The 19,219-nt window shown below is 49.7% G+C and overlaps 1 protein-coding gene across 1 annotated transcript; it reads right to left on the reverse strand.

Moving 5' to 3' along the window:
* Positions 1-218: 218 nt before the first annotated feature.
* On the reverse strand, positions 219-18,637 carry SSUH2 (ssu-2 homolog). Its single transcript, XM_029996304.1, has 12 exons — positions 18,539-18,637; positions 14,293-14,394; positions 13,592-13,673; positions 11,169-11,298; positions 10,091-10,151; positions 9,305-9,429; positions 8,601-8,663; positions 7,603-7,688; positions 6,064-6,156; positions 4,852-4,957; positions 2,796-2,903; positions 219-734 (listed from the first exon to the last, which is right to left on the reverse strand). The coding sequence occupies exons 1-12, from the start codon at positions 18,561-18,563 to the stop codon at positions 588-590; spliced, it is 1,128 nt and encodes a 375-aa protein (XP_029852164.1). The 5' UTR covers positions 18,564-18,637; the 3' UTR covers positions 219-587.
* Between the last annotated feature and the right edge of the window lie 582 nt (positions 18,638-19,219).

Raw genomic sequence — 19,219 nt, forward strand, 5'->3', positions numbered from 1 at the left:
CCCGCAACCTCCTGCTCTCCCCATCCCTGCAGCCGCCAAGGGCATCGCACGCAGCACGTACAGCAAAAGCCTTTTAGTCCTAGGCAATGATTTTCATATTGGTACAACCACTCCTCAGATGGTGTTAGTGGGTATTTTAAAATGAAATCCTTTAAAGTTAGATTTGCTAATTGGATAGATTTTGAAATATATCATTATAGATTATGTCATAACTCAGGAAAACTGACAAATAAAATGGGGAAAGAAAGGCACCAGTCATAAACTGCATAGCTGGACTGAAAATGTCACTGTCAATATGCATCACTTTAATGATATAGCATTGCAACAAGAAAGGAAAACATCCACAGGGGGAATCTTTACCCAAAGGCCTGATCCTGCACCCGGTGGGAGGCCTGGAGCTGGCCCCAGCTCTGAGATACAAGTAGTTTGGAGGGAGAGGCATCGTGGTTTTCCTCCCCTTCTCCATTTTGTTTGCAGTCCCACACTGGTGCAGTGGGGAAGGTCCTGGAGCATCCCCAGTCCCCGCAGGCGCAGGCGGTCACTGGGTGATTGCTGCTGTCGTCGTGCTTTTCTCCCAGCACCGGCGCTCAGACGACGGTGCAGCCGCAGCAGCACCTCTCGGGGTAGTCCAGCGCGCGCACCTCGTTTTCGAGCCCATAGATGTAGTAGAGGTAAGGCTTCCCTGAATACTGGCAGTGAACTTCTGTGATGGGGATTAGCTCAATTGTTTGGCGCTGGGAAAAGGAAAGAAGGAAAAGCTCGAATTAAATAAGCGGTTTGGAGCAGATGCTGTATCTCGCTTTAGACCAACTCATGTAGAGAGGGAAAAAGCCCCAACTTTCAGCCACAAGCCTTGCAGGTCCGAGAGAGCTGCTGCTTTGTGAAGGGGGAAAGAAAATCTGATGGAGACCCACCAGCCCATCACTACAGCCGTCAAAAATTTCCCTAGCTGCAGCCAGCACGGAGGAGCTAGCATGTTTCGGCCCTCACATCCTAGACCACTTTTACTGCATTTATAGCTATTTAAGCAAATTCCTTTAAGCCCTTGTTTCCAGTCCTCGGTGTGTTAGCATATGCCCCCATCTCATGCGTGGCTGAGGTCTGCGTGTGGACATGGTTCCCTCTCCTTGCCCTGAGAACGTGGGGGAGCCGCGGGAGATGGGATGTGCACCAGCAAACACTGGTGGTGGTGGTGGTGGTGAATCACCACCTTTGTGGACACACGTACCTCTGTCCCTTGGAAGCAGGAAGAGCTGTCCGTGATGGGCTGCACTGTGCTGTGTTACTGCAGCAGAAATTGCTGCAGATTTAACCCCTGCTGCTCTGCTCCCTTCCCTGTCTGAGGGCGAAGGAAGCTGCTTTCATCTCCACTTATCTGGTAATTATTATTCATGGCTGAATTACAGGAGATAGCCTGGTATCAGTGCTGCGGTGGCACTTTATCTCCTCATGGAGGGCCCTGCTTTGCTCCTTCCTTTCCTTTGCAGAATGAGTTCAGCAATTCCTGCCTTTCCCTAACACCAACCAAACCCAAGTTTTGGTGAATTTTTCATCTGTAATCAGCCAGAACTGCCGCCAGCTCAAACCCAGCGACATACACCAGCCCCTTGGTGCTGCTCGACGGGATGGAAGAAGGAAGGGAGCCAAGCGGTGCCCGGCAGCCGGTCAGGTCTCCTGAGCAGCCGGTGCAGCCCTGGGAGCCGCACGGAGCCGAGGGGCAGGCGCCCACCCCGGCTCTCGCCTCTCGTTGCAATTACATGCAAAGTCTCTGTTTTAAATAGAGCTCAACGAGCCCGGCAAAGTCTGCCTGGCTCCAGCCCCTCCAACCCCAGAGGGTAGCTGTGGTCCTGATATTTACCTCCAACACAGGGCCAATGTCGTAAGAAGCCAGAATAGAGTCAGCCAAGCAGAGAAGAGCCTTTCCCCCCCCGCTTTCTCCAAAAGATGTTGATTATTAAGCGGAAGAACTTCAGCCAACGACAAGCAGAGGGGATGAAAAATTCAATGGTGGGGAAAGTGCCGGCAGAAGGCAGCCCGGATAGGCATAAATACCGCGCGGTGCCGGGGATTTGGCAGGGCAGGAGGTTTTCAGCACCTGCTTTCCCATACAGCTAGAGGATGCTTTGGCTGGTGTGCAGCAATCTAGTGAACAAACTGCCTTTGATGCTGAGAAGTGGAAATTATAGGCTGGAATTAAGTTGGAAGACAGAAATTTGCCAAAGAGCTGGTTTTGACAGACCACATGGAAAATCAAACCATCTCCCTTTAAGTTTATTTTGGTCTTTCAGTTTACTTGCATTTTTAATGTGAAACCTTCTCTTTCCTGTGGGTGAAAAGACAGTATGTTCTAGCTCAAGTTTTGCATTTGCAATCATATTTATAATAGCAGCAACAGAGATTACAACACTCTAGCGAGAATCAGATGGAGTGGAATCCTAATGTTTATTCAAAATTAGCTTCTAAGATAAAAATAGTGGTAATAAATAATGTTTGCAGGGGCTTTGAAAAGGTAAAAGGAACAATAATAACCACAGTCGCCTACATCTTTCAAGACGTGCCTGAAAAGTTATTTCCCTGGTATTTCGCTTGATAATTAAGATTTCTTTGATAATTAGGATTTCTTTTTCATTTGCTAAAGATCACCTCTAAATAAAAAATGAAATCGGTTACTATTCTCAACATCTTATTGTGTCTAACCATTAATCAAGCTTCATTAGCTGAGCCCCTGGGTGCAGGGGTGTGCAGCAGGCTGTGGGGGGACGTGCAGGCGGCTCCGCTCCGGGCTCCCCCCTTACCTGCCGGAGGATGCGGGAGGACGTGGCAAACGCCGCGCTGTGCTCTGCGACGGCTCGCTGCGAGGCCAGGGAGATCTCGGGATCGGGAAAGTCGATGATAGGGTACACCTGCAAGAAAGAAACCCAGCCGTGCAAAAGAGACACCCTATTTGTCTGGCACAAACATATTCGTTTCACCTGTTACTGGCACATGCAAGGAAAGACCTGGGCATATAATGGACATACATAGCGTAAATGCTGAGCTCAAAGTCCCAAAGGCATGTCCATCCCGCCCCAGCAAAGTGTAGAAGAGTCCAGAACAGGGACAGACCCCTCTAGACAGCGGTTAGTGCTGCCCAGGGAGCAGGACAGCACGGGCAGAGGCTGCTGTTCCCAAGCTGGCAGGTTTGGTTAAAAACCAGTGCTGGGTGACTTGGTGACTCTGTGGCCCGACAGGATTCACTGTCACCTTCTTCCAGCAGCGCAACACTGTTAAATTCGAAAGGTTTTTTTTTAAAACCTTTCTGTTTTCCCCTAGCATGTGGACAAATTACAGAAGAAATACTGGGCTTGTGGGCAAAGCAGAACTAGTCATGAATGCAGCTACTTCTCGCATAGCCAGGAGTGAGAGCCGTTTATGTGAGAGGCCCGCTGATTTTAATGCTCATAGGACTTCAGATCTAAAGCGTTCGCTGGAGAGTGACTCAGATGCTAAAGAATCATTCAAATCCCAAAGGGATTCTGCAATACCAGATGCAAAGTCTTCACTACAGATGCATGACGCTGAGTAATAGCTCTCTGGGGGAAAGCTGGTCCGTGCTTGGATGGTGCCTATCTCCCCGTCTTGGTACATGACTAAAGTTTTTACAAGTTACTGCAAAACAACTAATAAATAATAAAAAGGCACAGTTAAATCCTCACTCATTTGCATTTGCATTAAAAACAAAAAGATCAAGCTGAGGACTGAGCAGTACAGAAATGGCATTGGCTGTAGGAGAGCACTGTGCTTCAGCCATTTTTTGACTGTTTCGCCCCAGGCTCCTGCAGGTATACAGAGGCAGATTCCCTCTGGGAGCCCTGTACCACAGGAGCTGGAGAAGAAATGTCCGGCACTGATGAACATCTTGTTTAAGGCCCTGCACCCGCAGGTCCCCATGGCAGCACAGCGAGCAGCCCCAGCCCACAGCAGCACCTCTGCACTGGATCCTGGCTCCGAAGCTGGCACGATCCGCTCCGGCCTGCGGGATGAGCTCCCAGCGGCTCTGCAGGCGGGCGGGTTTGCTGGTTGATGGCAATGCCACGCAGGCACTCCGGCAAGGGGCGAGAGCCACTGTCCCACGGCCTCTCCCTGCAAAGCCTGCAGCCGATGGCGCTGACGCTGTACAGGCGGTGGAAAATGTGCAAGGGGCAATATAGAAAGCCCCAGGGATGGATCTGCTGCTGGATGTCTCCCGCTGCTGCTGGAGAGCTGCGGAGAATGACTCCGGGGTGGGATTTCTGCTAGTCTGGTGATGGCCACCAGAAGTAACCTGGGGCGGTTGAGCGCTGACTGCTGCAGCGCGGGTTGGTCGCATTTTGTCAGGCAGAAAACCCGACCACTCTCAGTTCCTCAGAGGAAGCTAAGGATGCTCTGTACTACCTAAGGGCAATGGACCAAAGCCACCTCGTTGCTTTGGTGCTGGTGCCGCCCCGTCAGACCGCACAGTCACCTGCGGGTCCCCCTGCTCCTGCCAAAGCATTTCTGTTCCAGCCCGAGAGATCCCTGGCCCCAATGCCCCCGCAGGGAGGAGCAAAGTCGCAATCCCCCAGTGCCTGCTGATGGAAAAAGACCCACTTTTGCTGGGTTTCATAATCCCATCGCTCCCTAAGTTTCTCCTGACTGTAGAAACGGGAAAAGCTGTTTCCCACAAACGGGAACTGGGCAGCTTTGCTGCAGGAGAGGGCACTGGTTATTGCCGTGTCCAGAGCAGCCGCTGGCCACCGCAGCAGAGACGCGCAGCTGGAAGCCATTTCACATCCCCCCTCCTTCACAGCCGCTCCGAGAGGGATCCCCTCCAGCCCCGAGAGTCACACTCACCACCACATTTTCATCTTTAAATATATTCTCTCCACTGACTTTGCTGAGCAGCTCTCTCGGGAAGTTCAGGTGATGCTCAGAAACAAATTCAAAGACATTGTTCCTCCTGCAAGAGGGTGGGAAGACAACCGAACGATCTGAGGCTGGTTGCAGGGCACTGAGCTATCTCCAGGCTCTTTCTAAATGCCTGAGCAACGCTTGAATGCTCGCTGATTTCCGAGGACCATAATCACGCCTGCCTAACCTTTGTGCGCTCCCGCATTAGTTTCTTAATAACCTTGTATATGCAACAACCATGGATGACTCTTGCATAAATAATCTTGAAATCAGACCTTCATGGTGATCACCTTGCCCTACGGCTTTCAGAGCCTCCTACTCCTTGCAGCAGGAGAGGTCTTTCTTACATTCCCTTTCCAAAGCCACGGCTCGTATTACCGTGAACCATTTTGCTCTATTAGCTCTGGGACATGGGCATGGTTAGTGGCTGATGGTGCCTCCAAAGGAGCTGCAGGTCTCATCTGGCAGAGCTGTGCTTGGCTGGGGTAGTGCAGCCCTGGGGCCCCAGTGCCCCCCAGGAGTCCTACCAGCGTGACGGGCATGGCTGGAGTGATTTCCAGTCTCTCAGGATGGACAAGATGGTGTTCTGAGAAATGAAGGTCTTCACACGGGGTAATGGAAGGCATTTTGTACAAAAATGGGAAAGTGCTCAGGAAGCACCCGGCGGGGCAGGTAATGGCTTTTTGCTAAACCTCACAAGCTAAGATCTTTTTCAGCCCCATCTGTTATCTCTGGCACTAGAGCTCCCAAATCGGAGATGCCAGAGCAACACCACAGCCGCCAGCCTTGTGCCGTCACTAAAGCCCCAGAACAAGGAGCTCGGCCGCTGCCCCACATCACCCCTGCCTGCCGGGGGCTTTGGGTCTGAGCTCGTACCAGGCAGCGGCTCAGCCGCTCCGCCTCCATTTCTGACTTCTCGAGTGACCGCGGACCATCCTTTACCTCTCTGAACCCACTTCAGCTCCCACCACCCCCCACGGACAAGACTGCCGTCATTGAGGACTAAAGCTGCCCCGCTAAGCCCCTGCTTCTGCCTGACCAAAGGCAATAAATGCTCTCCCAGCTTCCCCTTAGGAAGCCCAGCTGAGCTCCCAAGCCTTGAGGTAAAATAAGGAATAGAAGTAACAGCTCTGAACTTCTACCCATGCTGCTTACCACCTTATCACCAGCTGCTTGAAATGTTGGAGCTTTTTCTCTCCCCGACAGGTCGCACAGGTCTTGCTGCCCCGGCCAGAACATGTGTTGCACCTTTGGATGCAACAAAAAAGATTTTAAACAGGATTTTAAACACTGCCCACTTTCAGAAGCCTGCAGACCTGAGGGTGATTTATTTCAGACTGTGTAGCTCAGCTGGGTCAGCAGCTACAGGAGTCTATGATAGCACATGCACCGCACATACATCTTCCTCTGGTCTCTGACTCAAGGGCTGTAACATATTTGCTGGAAAAACAAATGACTAATGCCAGCCTCAGATCTATTTGTAAATGTGGAATTAGTCAAAGAATGTATTTGTACATCTAATTAAGGATAATCACAATTTCCCCACACAACGGTAGGAAGGCGAGTGTCACTTTGAAGACGCTGCTGCCTGTGTTTCTAACAGATGCAGGAGGCATATGCTTGTGCATGGAGCATTTTGATTGCATCAGAGCAACACAGATTAGCAGCAGTTAACAACTGATTCATTAAGGCTCTTCAAGCCATCATTAGCCCCAGTGGATTCATGCTTTAAAATGACTGCCATGATTATGCACGATACCATCTCTGTTATTTTAAACTTAATGGAGCCACATAAACAAAACAGTTTTAGAACAGTGCCTTCTTTTTTTGTCACTTAAAGATAATTTTTAAGCCTGTTAAGTTTCATGTTTGGAAAAAGGCTGCGCTGGCTGTGAAACCTGCCAAACCCCAACTGGGCGCTGCAGGAACCAGACCGAAGAGCAGCTCTGAAGTTTGCTGCTGCCATCCCAGGCCAGCTCCTTCCAGCCCTGTCCCACCCCCTTCCCCAAGCCCACCAGGACAGGAGGCTGAGCATGGACCTGGAGAGACTCAAAGTTGCAGCTCCTGAAGGTCTGAGAAACTCTGCTTTCATTGGAAAATCCAAAGCTTTCTCCAGTTTCTCAGAGAAGCTGGGAAATGTGACAGTTTTGTAACAGAAAGGTAAAAAAGATGGAAGAAAGGCAAGCTAAAAAATTATTATTTTCCAAAGGCTTAAGAGCTTCACTCACAAATTTGGGATACCAGCCTGGTTTCTGAATGCTGAGGGTGGGCCACACAGAATGAATAATAGATGTTAAAATGAAAGTTCATTTAAAAATCAGAGGGCAAAAAGACTATTTCTAATCATTTTTCCTGGAGAATAAAGCTGCTGCTGTACTGCTTTATCTGTTAGGTGGCCTTCATGGTAGAAAATACAAAAAGCACACAGGCATGTAGAGCATGCTCCAACTCTGCACTGTAACCTCTGCCAGCAGCACGCAAGTGGAGCCATTTTGGCTCAGACATACCAGATTAAGGGCTTTTTTTTCCCCTACCAACTTTCCGGTATTTTCCTCCTACTGGCAGACCCTCAGCTGATAACCTCCACCAAGCCAGTAGGACTGGGACGACCGGTTTCTACTAAACATGGCCTAAGGGAAGCAATACGCTCGGAGCAGAGCCACACTAACTGACGCGCAGAGGAGCCCATCGTACCTTTTGCGACCTGTACCTGAACAAAGCTGGCATCTCTTTTGCTGCTTTAGTCTCCGCCGGGATCCCTTGCACGTTACACACCTCGTCTACAAATACACCGAAGAATTAAAATAGGTGGTGACTGCTAGAATATAAACATCAGGTTTATAAATCAAAAGCTTTTATGCACATTATCAAAATAATTGCTAACTCAGGCTTGCAGAGAAAGGCATATGCCAAGTACGTACATTGCAAATAAAGAGCGTACAAAATAGCTCATAAATTGTGACCCTGGATTAACGAGGTGTTCCAGTCAAACTCCCCAGTGATGCAAACTGGACACACAGTCTAGGTTGAAATGCCTTTTTTCTTACACGCTTGTTTTTCCACTGTTATTTAGTCCTGTAGTTAATAGTATACTTCTATTTAAGTATTTGTGTTTAATCAGATTAACTTTAATTAAGTGGCAAATTTGTGCAATAACAATACATCTTTTGGCTGTCTGGGAATATCTGTGCAGAAGAACAAATAAAGACAGGAGGCCAGATTTGTAGCTGCACTCGTACCCCTGGGTTAAACCTCCTCTCCCATTCAGAAACCCCAAATACAGGACTGAGCATATCTGAAAGATACCAAACAGTTTGCTGTATTTCATGCCTAAGATCTGACCTCATTTCAACAGCGCAGAAGCAAATTCTCCTTTTCCTCTCACCATCATAACACATAGGCTACCGATTGAGGACGGGGTAAGACATCTTTGCTACCTGGGCAGGATTTTGACAACCCCATTCAGCAAGTCTGCAGGACCCGGGAACATCAGCTGGGAAGTGGACTGAACATGAGTGGGTTTGGGATGCAGGGTGGCAAAGGGGGAATAAAACAGAACTTGCCCTCAGATTTCCAACCCTCGTAATAAGTACAGTAATAAGATAGCATGTGTTATAATTTTGCAAATGGACCCCAAACTTAGAGGAATAGGAAATGCAGGCTGCCTGGCAGAAGGTTTTGCAGCTCCTTACCCGACCTGCCCCGTGGCACACCCCGCACTTGGACCGGCCGTGACCATGGCATCTGTGACAGTCCTGAAATCAGAAGATTATTCATGCACAGAGCTGCCCAGGGATTTTGGATATCTCATATTATGCACATGCACTCTTCCTGCATCTAAATTCAGTGATAAAATTCTGGTCCTAACAGGAGAGAATCCAACACCATAAAATTGTGCTGTACGACCATTAAAGGAGTCATAAATAATAATTATTTAACAAAGGCAAATGTCCACGTAGTGCTGGCAAAAGAAAGTAATTTTTTTTCTTTATTCATTCTTTCACTTAAAAAGTAAAATAAATTGACCAGCTATAGAGCTTGTCAAAAGCTAAATGGGATCTGTCATGCAAACAAATGTCCTGCTAATGTTGAAAAAAAAATTTAACAAAAGAGGAAAGGTTATCCAGTGCTCTTTCTTGAAAAGGCTGCAGCAAGATTTGTCCTCAAACTTCTAGAAGAAGAAAACACCAGGAAGAAGGGATCTCTGACTGATTTCCCTGGTGTTCAATGAGGAAAAGCCCATGAAAATGAGAACCGCAGTGAGGTGTCCATCGAGGAGCCGAGGGTCCCCGGGGAAGGGACACTGCCCCGGCTGGGGGCTGCTCCCCGAGCCCCGACAAGCCCATCGGCCGGGGAAGGGGGTCCCGCGAGCGGCCGACAGCGAGCGAGGACTCACCCTGACCAGCGCCGAGCCGGGCACCCGGCAGCGCCGCGTCTGGCCCTGGAAGAGCGGGGGGGGCCCGACCTCCACGTCCCAGGGGTCCAGGGGGGCATCCCCGGGGGGTCCAGCTGCTCCGGGCTCTGCAGGAGGGACGGCATCTTATCCACCTTGCTGGAGGGGGTGCTTGGATGCTGGCCGGCTCCTGGTGCTGCTGGGGACCGGCCGACTTCGCTCCCCATCCCCACGCGGGCGTCGCACCAGGGACTGATCCTACGCGGTCCATGCCTCCCTGAGGTGCTGAGCATCCTCCTGCCACCACGGCACAGCCCCCGTCTCTCCCCAGCCCTCCCAGCAGACCCCCCGGGCCAGTGTGGGCAACTGGGATCAGCTGTCACCCAAAAGCCAGGGGCAGGGGTCCCCCGCACTCCTCAGCAGGTCGGTAAAGAGCTCCGCTGCACGCAGGTGCCCATCTCAAGTCTTGACAAGCTTTGAGTATACGTGGCACTTGGTAGGAAATTACTGCTGCGCAGGCGGGGAACAAATGGCCTCTGCTCCCTGGGCATGCCACAAAACCTCCCCTAGCGTGAGGAAAGCAATCTAAGCTTGTAAAGGAAGGCATTTTGCCCCAGCTTCACGTTTGCAGAGTGCAAACAGCCACAAGGGATCAGATAAACCTGATGCACATTGAAGCAGGCTCAAGTCACCTCCAGGAGCCACAGGAGCCCTGGACAGTGAGCGCTGCCACAGACCCCAGCACATCCCACGAGAGCTATTCCAGCGGGATTCGGGGCAACCACTTACTGGTGAAGGGCTCGAACGCCCACTCGCTTAACCTTGACTCGCTGAATGTCTCCAGTCGATACTAGAAGAGAAAAATCATGCACTCACCACAAAGACAATTTGCACAAGGCAGGCATTTAAATTTGAACCGTGACTTGCTAATAACGGGTCTCGGGAGCATTCCCAGACTCTTCTGTCTCTGAGTACAACTGGCATGAGAAAAAGTGGTTGGCACTTTCATGGCAAAAGTGTATTTTGCCATTATTTGGAGAATCCTGTGGCTTATTTCTTAGGGAATGCCCAGATAATGTTTGTGAGTAATCTGAATAATCTCAGAAGTGGAACTAACACCAGCGTAAAGGAAGATCTGCCCCACAGTGCCTACCAAAGGGCCCTCCCAGCACCCTGCTCCTCAATGCTCTTGCATTATCCCCTCCAAGAAGCCCCAGAAAAGGGAGCAGGGGTGGGCACAGCAGCACTCCCCTGGACAGCTGCCCAGGCAGGACCCGCACCAAAGCCTGGCACAGAACCCACCATTTTGGACTGTTGGGTACTGCCCCGCGGGCAGCAATTCCCCAGACCAGGACTGACTCAAGAGCCAGCTACTAACCGCAGCAAGCACCAAATCTGCAATAACTATTTTCAGTGGGAGGAATGACAATAGGGAATCAAAGCCCACAAGTTTTCTGTGAAATTAAACACTGCCAGAATAGATTTACAGCTGGGGGGATACGTGGCATTACAGGTCACTCTGTGCTTGCCTGAGCCCAAAATACCAAGCTGCAGGGCAGGTTCCTGTGGTTTAGGTAAGGAAAGGGCTCTTTTGCCAAAGCTAGGATGTCAGAGAAGGCTTCCAGGGGTTTTGCCGAGGTGGTGCTTTACTGTAGAGGAGGATGGACCTTTCAGCTATAAAAGCCTGCAGCCAGCTCTCAGGTAGACTTTTCTCAGAAAGCACTTGTATGTCTGCGTTTAAAGCAGGATGAAAGCCATTTAATTTAATGAATGGATGGTTCTTCGTGGCCCGATGTCACTATGTAATTGGAAATTACCCCAGCCGCTCAGAAGAGGTGCCCAAGAGGCCGGGTCTGGAGGTACTCACTCGGTACGTCCCCAGCTGCCGCAGCCGCTGGACGGCCAGCTCTCCGGCGGCTCTGCTCCCGTAGCAGCATCGGGAGGCCACGAAGCGCAGGAGGGCTCGCCTGGCCGCCGCCTCTGTCATCAGGGGCACGCTGGGAGGCAACGGGAACAAAACAGGTTTATACTCTTAACCTCTCCTAAAGAATTAGCTGGAGACATTCAGTGTATTTAACCTACTGCAAAAAAGCGAAGGAGAGCCTGTTTGGGAGCACCCATCTCCTTTACACAATCACAGTAGGCACCTTTCTCATTACAAAAGAAAAAGAGATTTGCATTCTAAAAAATACCTTCATGTAATATCGGTAAAGTTAGTATTAAAGAGTGGTCTAAAATAAATACGTGTGTGTGTAAACCCTCTCCTTCAGCAGGCTGGACAAAGGCTAGCCGGTTCGAAACGTCGTCGTGTCTTTGCAAGCTGCAAATCAACGGCTTCCCTGTCAGCTCACAGGATTAGAAATGGCACTCTATTTTTTCAGACCCCAGGACCCCTGTTACTCTGAGCTGGTTTCTATTTTCAGTTAACAGAAACAACAGCAGAAAGACTAACTTGTGCATGAAGCACATCCCGTGCCCCCCCCTTGGCCCCCTGCAGCAGCTCTGACCGAGCACGGCTGGGGTGGCAGGTCCCTGGAGGTGTCACGGGTACCTAACTCCCCAGCCAATGGGGCTGGATTAAAATTATGAGAAAAAGACAAAAAAAAAGCTTAAAATCTGTTTCTCAGAGGTGGTTCCTCAAAAATCCTCATCAGTTGTCTTTGTAAGTACAAGAGAAAAACCTACAGCAACTGCCCAAGCCTGAGACAGGTCCATCTGTCCTCACTGGGACTTCTGACTGTCCATTAGGTATTTGTTCATCTCTCTGATTTAACACCTTTGGAAAGCATATTAAAACACCATGAAGTAAATAGTAACAGAGGAGATAATGTCAGCATTGGCTCTGTGGGAATACTCAGCAATGAATCCTTTCCTCAGAGCCCTTGACGGCTCCAGCCTTGGTGGCCGAGCGCACTGGCGAGACTTTCGTTATGACCCCAGACAATATTCATTAAGAATCCTCCCTGTCAATACGGTGACAGCAGAGATTAAGAAAACCTTCTTCAATAAAGAGCAAGAGCCAATCTCACAGCTCCTACAGCTATTTCGGTTTGGCAGGACGCTAGCGCAGGGAAGGAGGGGCGGTTTGGCCGGGCGGCCGCCAGCGCTCCCCCTGCTCCATCCCTGACACTGCCACTGCCGGACGGGGACTCCGCTGTTATCCCTGAGCCCACTGCTATCCGAAGGAAATGTAACGCACGTCTGCGCTTGACAAGTGTCCCTGAACCTTCACATTCCCTTTTCCTTTTTTTCTTTTTTGACCAGAAGTTTGTTTCTCTAACAAGTGTTCCCCCGACATAGAACAAATTCAAGGCTCCCATGTTTATTTAGACACTTTCCTGTCCTTTCAGGACTGTGTTTCTGAGATGTTTAGGCAGATCACTGTCCTGCAGTCATCTTTTCCCCTCTCATTAAGGCTGAGAAACATAATGCCACCAGATGTCTAGTCTGAACCTTTGTGTAGATGAAGAAAATGAGCAGGAGTAGAATCCCACCATCCTATACTACTATGGATCAAATGTTGCCTTTCGAGCTGTGCTGCTTTTTTTCCATGTGCAAAGGAAAAGGGGGGTGGAGGGTGCATGGGGGTGTGTGTGTTTGGTTGGTTTTGGTTTGTTTTGGTTTTTAACTTCAAGATGAAAATCAGGAGAGAAAAAAGACAATAAGCAATAAAAACATAAAACACAGAATAACCAAGCCCTGGGAGAAGGACTAGCAAAATACCTGTGCGATACTTATATTCCAAAGAAAACTTCAAGAGTTTGGCCCCCACCTCTGAGGAGTTGCTCTGGTCATGCTCAGACAGAGGATATTTTATCAGCCCTGCCGCTGGGGATGCTGGGCTGTGGGGGAAGGCAGCCCCACACCTGTAAATTCAGTTTTTACCCCTATCCCAAGGCTCTCCCATGCCCAAGTCAGCACTGGTGCTTCTCCGCACCGCTGGACCCGTAAAACACCCATCCACCTTCTCCCCACCTTCGCTGCCCGGCGCAGCAGGACGGCACTGCACGATGCCCGGTGCAGGGACGGCAGCTCTTGGCACCGACCTGAGGGCTGGTGGCGGCGGCAGGCGATGGCACAAGGATGATGCCGGCGCTGTCGGTGCCACGGGGGTCCGCGTCCGCCCCCAGGACCAGCCCTGGGCACGCCGCAGGTTGCCAAAGCCTGGTGGGGGCGGGTGCCACCTTTTTGCCATCTCTGGGGCCCTAGGACCCCCAGCAGCGTGGGGGGGCTGCGCTGGGCTGCTTTCAAGAGAAGTGCATAAAACACACGCTCCCCAAAGCTGCTTACCTGTGCTGCATGAAGGGGGGCCTGCTCCGCTGCTCCCCGGGCTCGCCCACCGGGTCCAGAGGTGGTGGCAGGGGCTTTGTTCCTATGGGAAAGGGCAAGGGAGGAATTCAAGCCCAATTTAAACCCAAGGCAGATTTTGCTCACAACTGCAGGAAGATTCAACTGTACCAGCTAAAGCCACTCCTGGGTGAGCCGTTTGCTTCACAGCAAACAGCCCACACGCCCCAGCCAGAAGTTGCTGCCGGTCCAGTTCATCCCAGTGGCGTTCCAGCAAAGCACTGGGACAGCTCCCAGGTGAGTCGGGCAGCCGTGCCCATGCCTGTGCTGCTTTGCTGACCCCGCTGCTTTGCTCAGGGCAGTACAGCAGTCCCAGCTCCCCGCTCAGCAGAGGTCTTGATGACTTTCCAAGCAGGGAGAAGCACAGCCAGATGTCAAAGACAATTGCTTTCCAGAACATATCTCTCTGCAAAAGAAGCAGGCCAGGAACAGCAGCCCAGGATGTAAAAGGAGTCTGCGAGCTGGACAGGCACATGCCCATTGCAGGAGCTGTAGCGTACAAGAGGGAGGGTTTCATGGGGCTGTCCACCTTGCCTGGCACCTCCTTGGGTTAGGCAGCTGCTATAGTTTCCTTACTGTCAGAAGAGTAAAGTTAGAGGAGCGCAAACTGTCAGAAAGCCAAGGGGTCAGTGCCATGCACACACCTCTGCCCTGGACGAGCCACTCGTGGTCATCCAGCCGTCCCGGGGGTGCAGAAGGCGTCAGGGAACGTCCCGGCTTCGGGTCCGGGTCCGGGTCCAGGTCACCTATAGCCCAGGGAAACATGGGTGAGTGAGGAAACCTCGAGGTCTGTCGGTGCACGTAGAGACCAAACAGATGTCAGAGGCCAAGATGCAGTCGGAGGATTTGCTGTCCTTTCCCCAGTCTTGCCTTCAGGAGCTCGGGCCCTGTGCTGAAGTGGAACAACACTGACACCCTGTGTAGATGAGGAAGCCCTGCAGGTCCTCAGCTCCCTCCGTGGTCCGGGCGAGTCGAGGACTGGGGCTTACAAGCCCTGGAGGTCAGGAGCCCGGCTGGGGATACTGGCCCAGCAGCTCCCAGCACCAGCAGCCCTTGGTGGGAGCGCTGGGGAGCTCTGCAGCGGCTGGGACGGACACCCAGAGCGGGCTGGGTCAGGACACGGGTGGGAGAAAGGCACCGGGAACTTGCCAAAGACCCAGAGACGTTGGCTGGTAAGCAGGAGAGAAGTCGCAGCTAAAGAGCTCAAAATTGCACACGTTTACATCTTTAGCGGGATGTGAACATAGAGGTGAAGGTCAGCACCTCTTGGCTGCCCTTGAAACGTCAGTCCTTAGCTCAACCAGCAACAACTCGGCTCTTGAAAGGACTGCCTTTTTCTAAAAGTTTCCAAATTATTTTAATTCTGCTCGTGGGACATCAGTTGTTTGTTTCCTTAGGTACCACTCTAAAAATAACCACTGGTAGCAACTGGTCCTCCTGATGCCTAGCACAGAAACCATTCTTTTTATTAAGGCTTTCATCCAGTGACCTTTCATATTGCAGCAACTGATTACAAAAATTGAGTCTGTGCAAGAAAAGAGCTCGTGGAGGAGCCAGGAAATGCCAGCCTGGCAACAACACACAGTCTGACCGGCACAGAGAGAGGCTGAGGGTAGTCATCCATCAACTTGATTTACTAGACTTTTCTTCTGAGAGCATGCTCCTTTCTTCCAGAAAGCTAAATTAATCTCTCCGTTATTTCTTCCTATGAAAATAAGAAACTACATGCTTCATTTGAAATGTCACATCCCTCCTGCAGGAGAAGACAAGGCTGTCCTTGAGCTGAAGGAGAACAGGTTTCCAAGTAAAGGTGAGCGATAAGCACTACGGAGAACTTCCTTGTGAAAAATAAATCAGTAAGATGCCTTCATTGTGATTCTCTTGGTCATGTCTAGACCAAGCAGAAAAAACTCCCTCACGTGGTGGGTAAAGTATCTCAAAAAATTTTGGATTCACTGGCCAGTTAGTTAGTTCACAGACAATGTGAGTCTACTGGGGCTTCAGCCATGATAAAGCTCTTCTGTGCCCCAGGGTGGGAAACCACACTGGAGAGGTGCCTTTCCTTCCCTCTGTTTGGGTGTTGCGTTGCTGGTTGTTGGTTTCAGTGTTTTGATATGTCTGTATGCAATTGTGTATTCATAAGGAAAAGGACACACAACTATGACTGAAAACATTGTAAATTCCCTCATTCAGAAAATGCAGCATTTACAAACCTTTAAGGACTGAAAGGACTTTGCACACCTTTAGCAAGGGCTGCCTTTTCTTCAGTTCACCAAGACTTGCAAAGCCCTGCTCGGGTGGGCAAGTGCTGTGCTCAGCACGCGTCGGGGTGGAAGGGCAGAGGGAGGATGAGTGCCTTCCCTTAGTGTGCTGCAGAGAAATATTCCAGGAGCATGAACTCCCAGGTTCTTATTTTGACTATTATATCACAACAAATCCTTTATTTTCATTCCAAAATATAGTGGATTTCTGTACACATTACCAAGAGAACCTGAACACCTATTTTTAATGTGCAAATGTTAAACAAAATCCTGTCTAAAACAAAAGATGGAGATAAGAGTATGAGTACCAAATTCCAGTCCAATGGAAATGGTTTAAATGACCTGGTTAAAAATATCCCAAATTTGGAGTAAATAAATCAACTGCATGGTTGTTGCTATGGTGATGTTGTTAGAAATCACAATAGTCTATAAACATGAACACATAGCTCTGTTTTAATACAACAATAAGTCTGAGATAGACTTTGACCAAAGCCAGGAAATTCAGAGCTTAGGCTGTTACTCATCCAATATTTCAGGTTTTGTTCTGTATCGTTGGGATCCAGCTCTAGACACACCAAAATGGATGTTGGATGGGGCTTTGAGCAATCTGGTCTAGTGGAAGATGCCCCTGTCCATGGCAGGGGGTTGGAACTAGACGAGTTAAGGTCCCTTCCAACCCAAACCATTCTATGATTCTGTGATTCTATGAAAATGGCCAGCAAAATTCCCACGGCATGCAGTGGCGGAGGAAAGACCTCCAGCCTCAGACTAAAAGCTCTGTTTGTCAGACCTGTGCATGACCCATGTCACAGCATCCCCTAAAACCCGGTGTGCTGCAAGGTCCTGGGCTGCTGCATGGCTCCTGCAGCACAGCCCAGCTTCTCACTGGGCTCATCCGAGCTGGCATCAAAACATGATTTCATCTTGGGTTGAAAATCAGGTTATCAGATGTTTGACTTTTTTGTGAACAAATAGGGCAATGCTGGATGGTTGTTAAAATATGACCAAACCTCTGTGGGCAATTCTGTGCACTGCTGTGTTCCTGCCCTTCCTGCACGGGGACACCAACAGCTTTGAGCATCTTCCACAGAAGGACTCCCAGTCCTCTAATGACCCCCAGGACACTGCCACCTCTCCCTGCTGCTCTCTCTGTGAGTGATCAGCTGCAACCAGGGTGAGAGGCCACAAGCTGAGTAAAGACCTACATGGGTGGAAACCTCTTTGCTTTCCTGAGGTGCCCAAGATCCACATGGCACATCTGCACTTAACATTTATAGTCCTCGGGTGTCTAAAATTAGGCTTTTATGCATATGCATAAAACAGTCAGATGTGACAGTTGTATGCACTCAGACTCTGTTTCTCAGCTGGAAGATCCCTCGTCTCTCACTCAAGGGCGCTGTCTGCTAAGCGCTCGCTTGCAATGTCAAGGCTCAATACCACGTGGAGCATGACTGCTGGTCAGCCATAAAGAACAGCTAAAGGAGGGCAAGTTGGTACGAACACACCTCTGTACGGGAACCGGGGTTGGGTTCCTCTTGCCAGAGCAGTAACCATATTTTATCATCTGGGGGAATTCTTCTTCAGAGAGGGACAACTCCCGGCCAGGTACAAACCAAGGCCAAACGCTGCTTTCCCCACACACCCCTCCAGGCACCCCGCAGGGGCAGCAAATACTGCAGCTGGCGAGCAGTAACTGAGCAACAGCCCATCAATGTCAGGGGGAAGACCCCCATTTTCAGTGCATTTAGGATTGGAACCCATAGCCAAAAGTTTGGGAGAGTCTCAATCTTTGCCAAACCCTAGCAGTTAACCTGCAGTTCTTGTCCCCATCAATCACTTCCCCCACTGCTTCACTATCTGGCAGGTCAAGCGGGATCAGTGCTCCACGCAGCACCTCCAGGGCCACGGAGTTGTCTGGGGTTTTTTTTTCCATCTGATTAAACAGAATCTTCCTGTAGCATCATTATTTCTTTTTAAGCTAATCAAAGCTTTTCTCATTCATAAATTAAGGAACCTCAGAACTCAATTGCTTTTCAGTAACATCAGTGACAGCAATATTTCACTGGGGCCCAACATAATTAGAGTTTCTTCAGGCACCATATTAACATCTAATGAAAAAGATATAGTCAAGGGCATAAGATCAAAGCTCCATCATGACAGATATTTTGATTAAGCAGCATTTTGTTAAAAGATAACAAATCCCAGTTTAATCTCTAACCCATGACAAGCATCTTATAGTGGATTCCAAGAATCCTACCTTAAAGACAAAATGAGGAAGCATCCCAGAAGCAGAGATTCAGGGACTAAGTTCACACCTCTAAGGATCAAGTCTCTGTTCCGCTGGAATCAGTGAGCTTTGCATTGTGCCTAAGAGTGTAGCAACACCTTTAAGTCACAGACGTGGCACAACCAACATGCCAACCCTTTCCACTCCCTCCACAAACACTGACCGGATGAGTGCATACGCTGACATTTGGTGGAAGAGAGTTCAGTTCTGGAAACAGTTATTTTTAACATATTACTTGAAAACACAGTTTATGAATATCCTAATCAAGAAGTACAACTGCATAAAAATAGTCAAGAAACTCGTCAGTATGGCATGCAATGTATTTCTTTTAGTTTTACTTACTGTCTGCTTTCATTTCTTGTTCCATTTTCAAAGGCTAGGAGGAGAGATGATCCTGTCCCAGCAATCTCCTCTGGAATACATTGTTTTCTGCAAATTCTGTGCTCACAGCAATGAAACCCAGCCCCCATGAGCCACTCCCCTCTGCCAAACAATGCACATGTTGAGAACTAACGAATTGATGTCAAAGCTGGACGAAGCAGAAGTTTGCCAGGAAGGAAAGTGCCAGACAGCCCATGCACACCAGGCTGGCTTCCTAAAGGGAAGCCCCACTGCAGAGGGAGACGTTCAGAAATCATGGAAACTGCAACATGGGGCCATATTACAGGTAGAGAGGTGTAAAGAGACTAGAAGATCTTTCAGACCCCTTCAAGGTATGGCTGAAATCCGGTAGTACGAGGCACAAGATCTATTCACCACGGGCTCAGCCAGTGGGCTGGGGCTCAAGGCACCACTCACTCTGTAGAGAGGGAGCTGCCTGCACGTCTGCACACAGTCAGGTGCCTCTGGGGCATCACACGAATATTCCACATATTCAAAGTTCTCGGTGTTAGCTTTTTTCCAGTATCTGGTATAATTATTAAATACCTGCTAACCTCAGTGCAGATACTAGAGAAGACATTAGCAACGCTTCATTCGGTGCCTTTCTTTGCCAGACTGCGTGCGAGCCCTGTACATTACCGA

The sequence above is a fragment of the Aquila chrysaetos genome, chromosome 20 (assembly GCF_900496995.4).
Source record: "Aquila chrysaetos chrysaetos chromosome 20, bAquChr1.4, whole genome shotgun sequence".
Taxonomy (NCBI): domain Eukaryota; kingdom Metazoa; phylum Chordata; class Aves; order Accipitriformes; family Accipitridae; genus Aquila; species Aquila chrysaetos.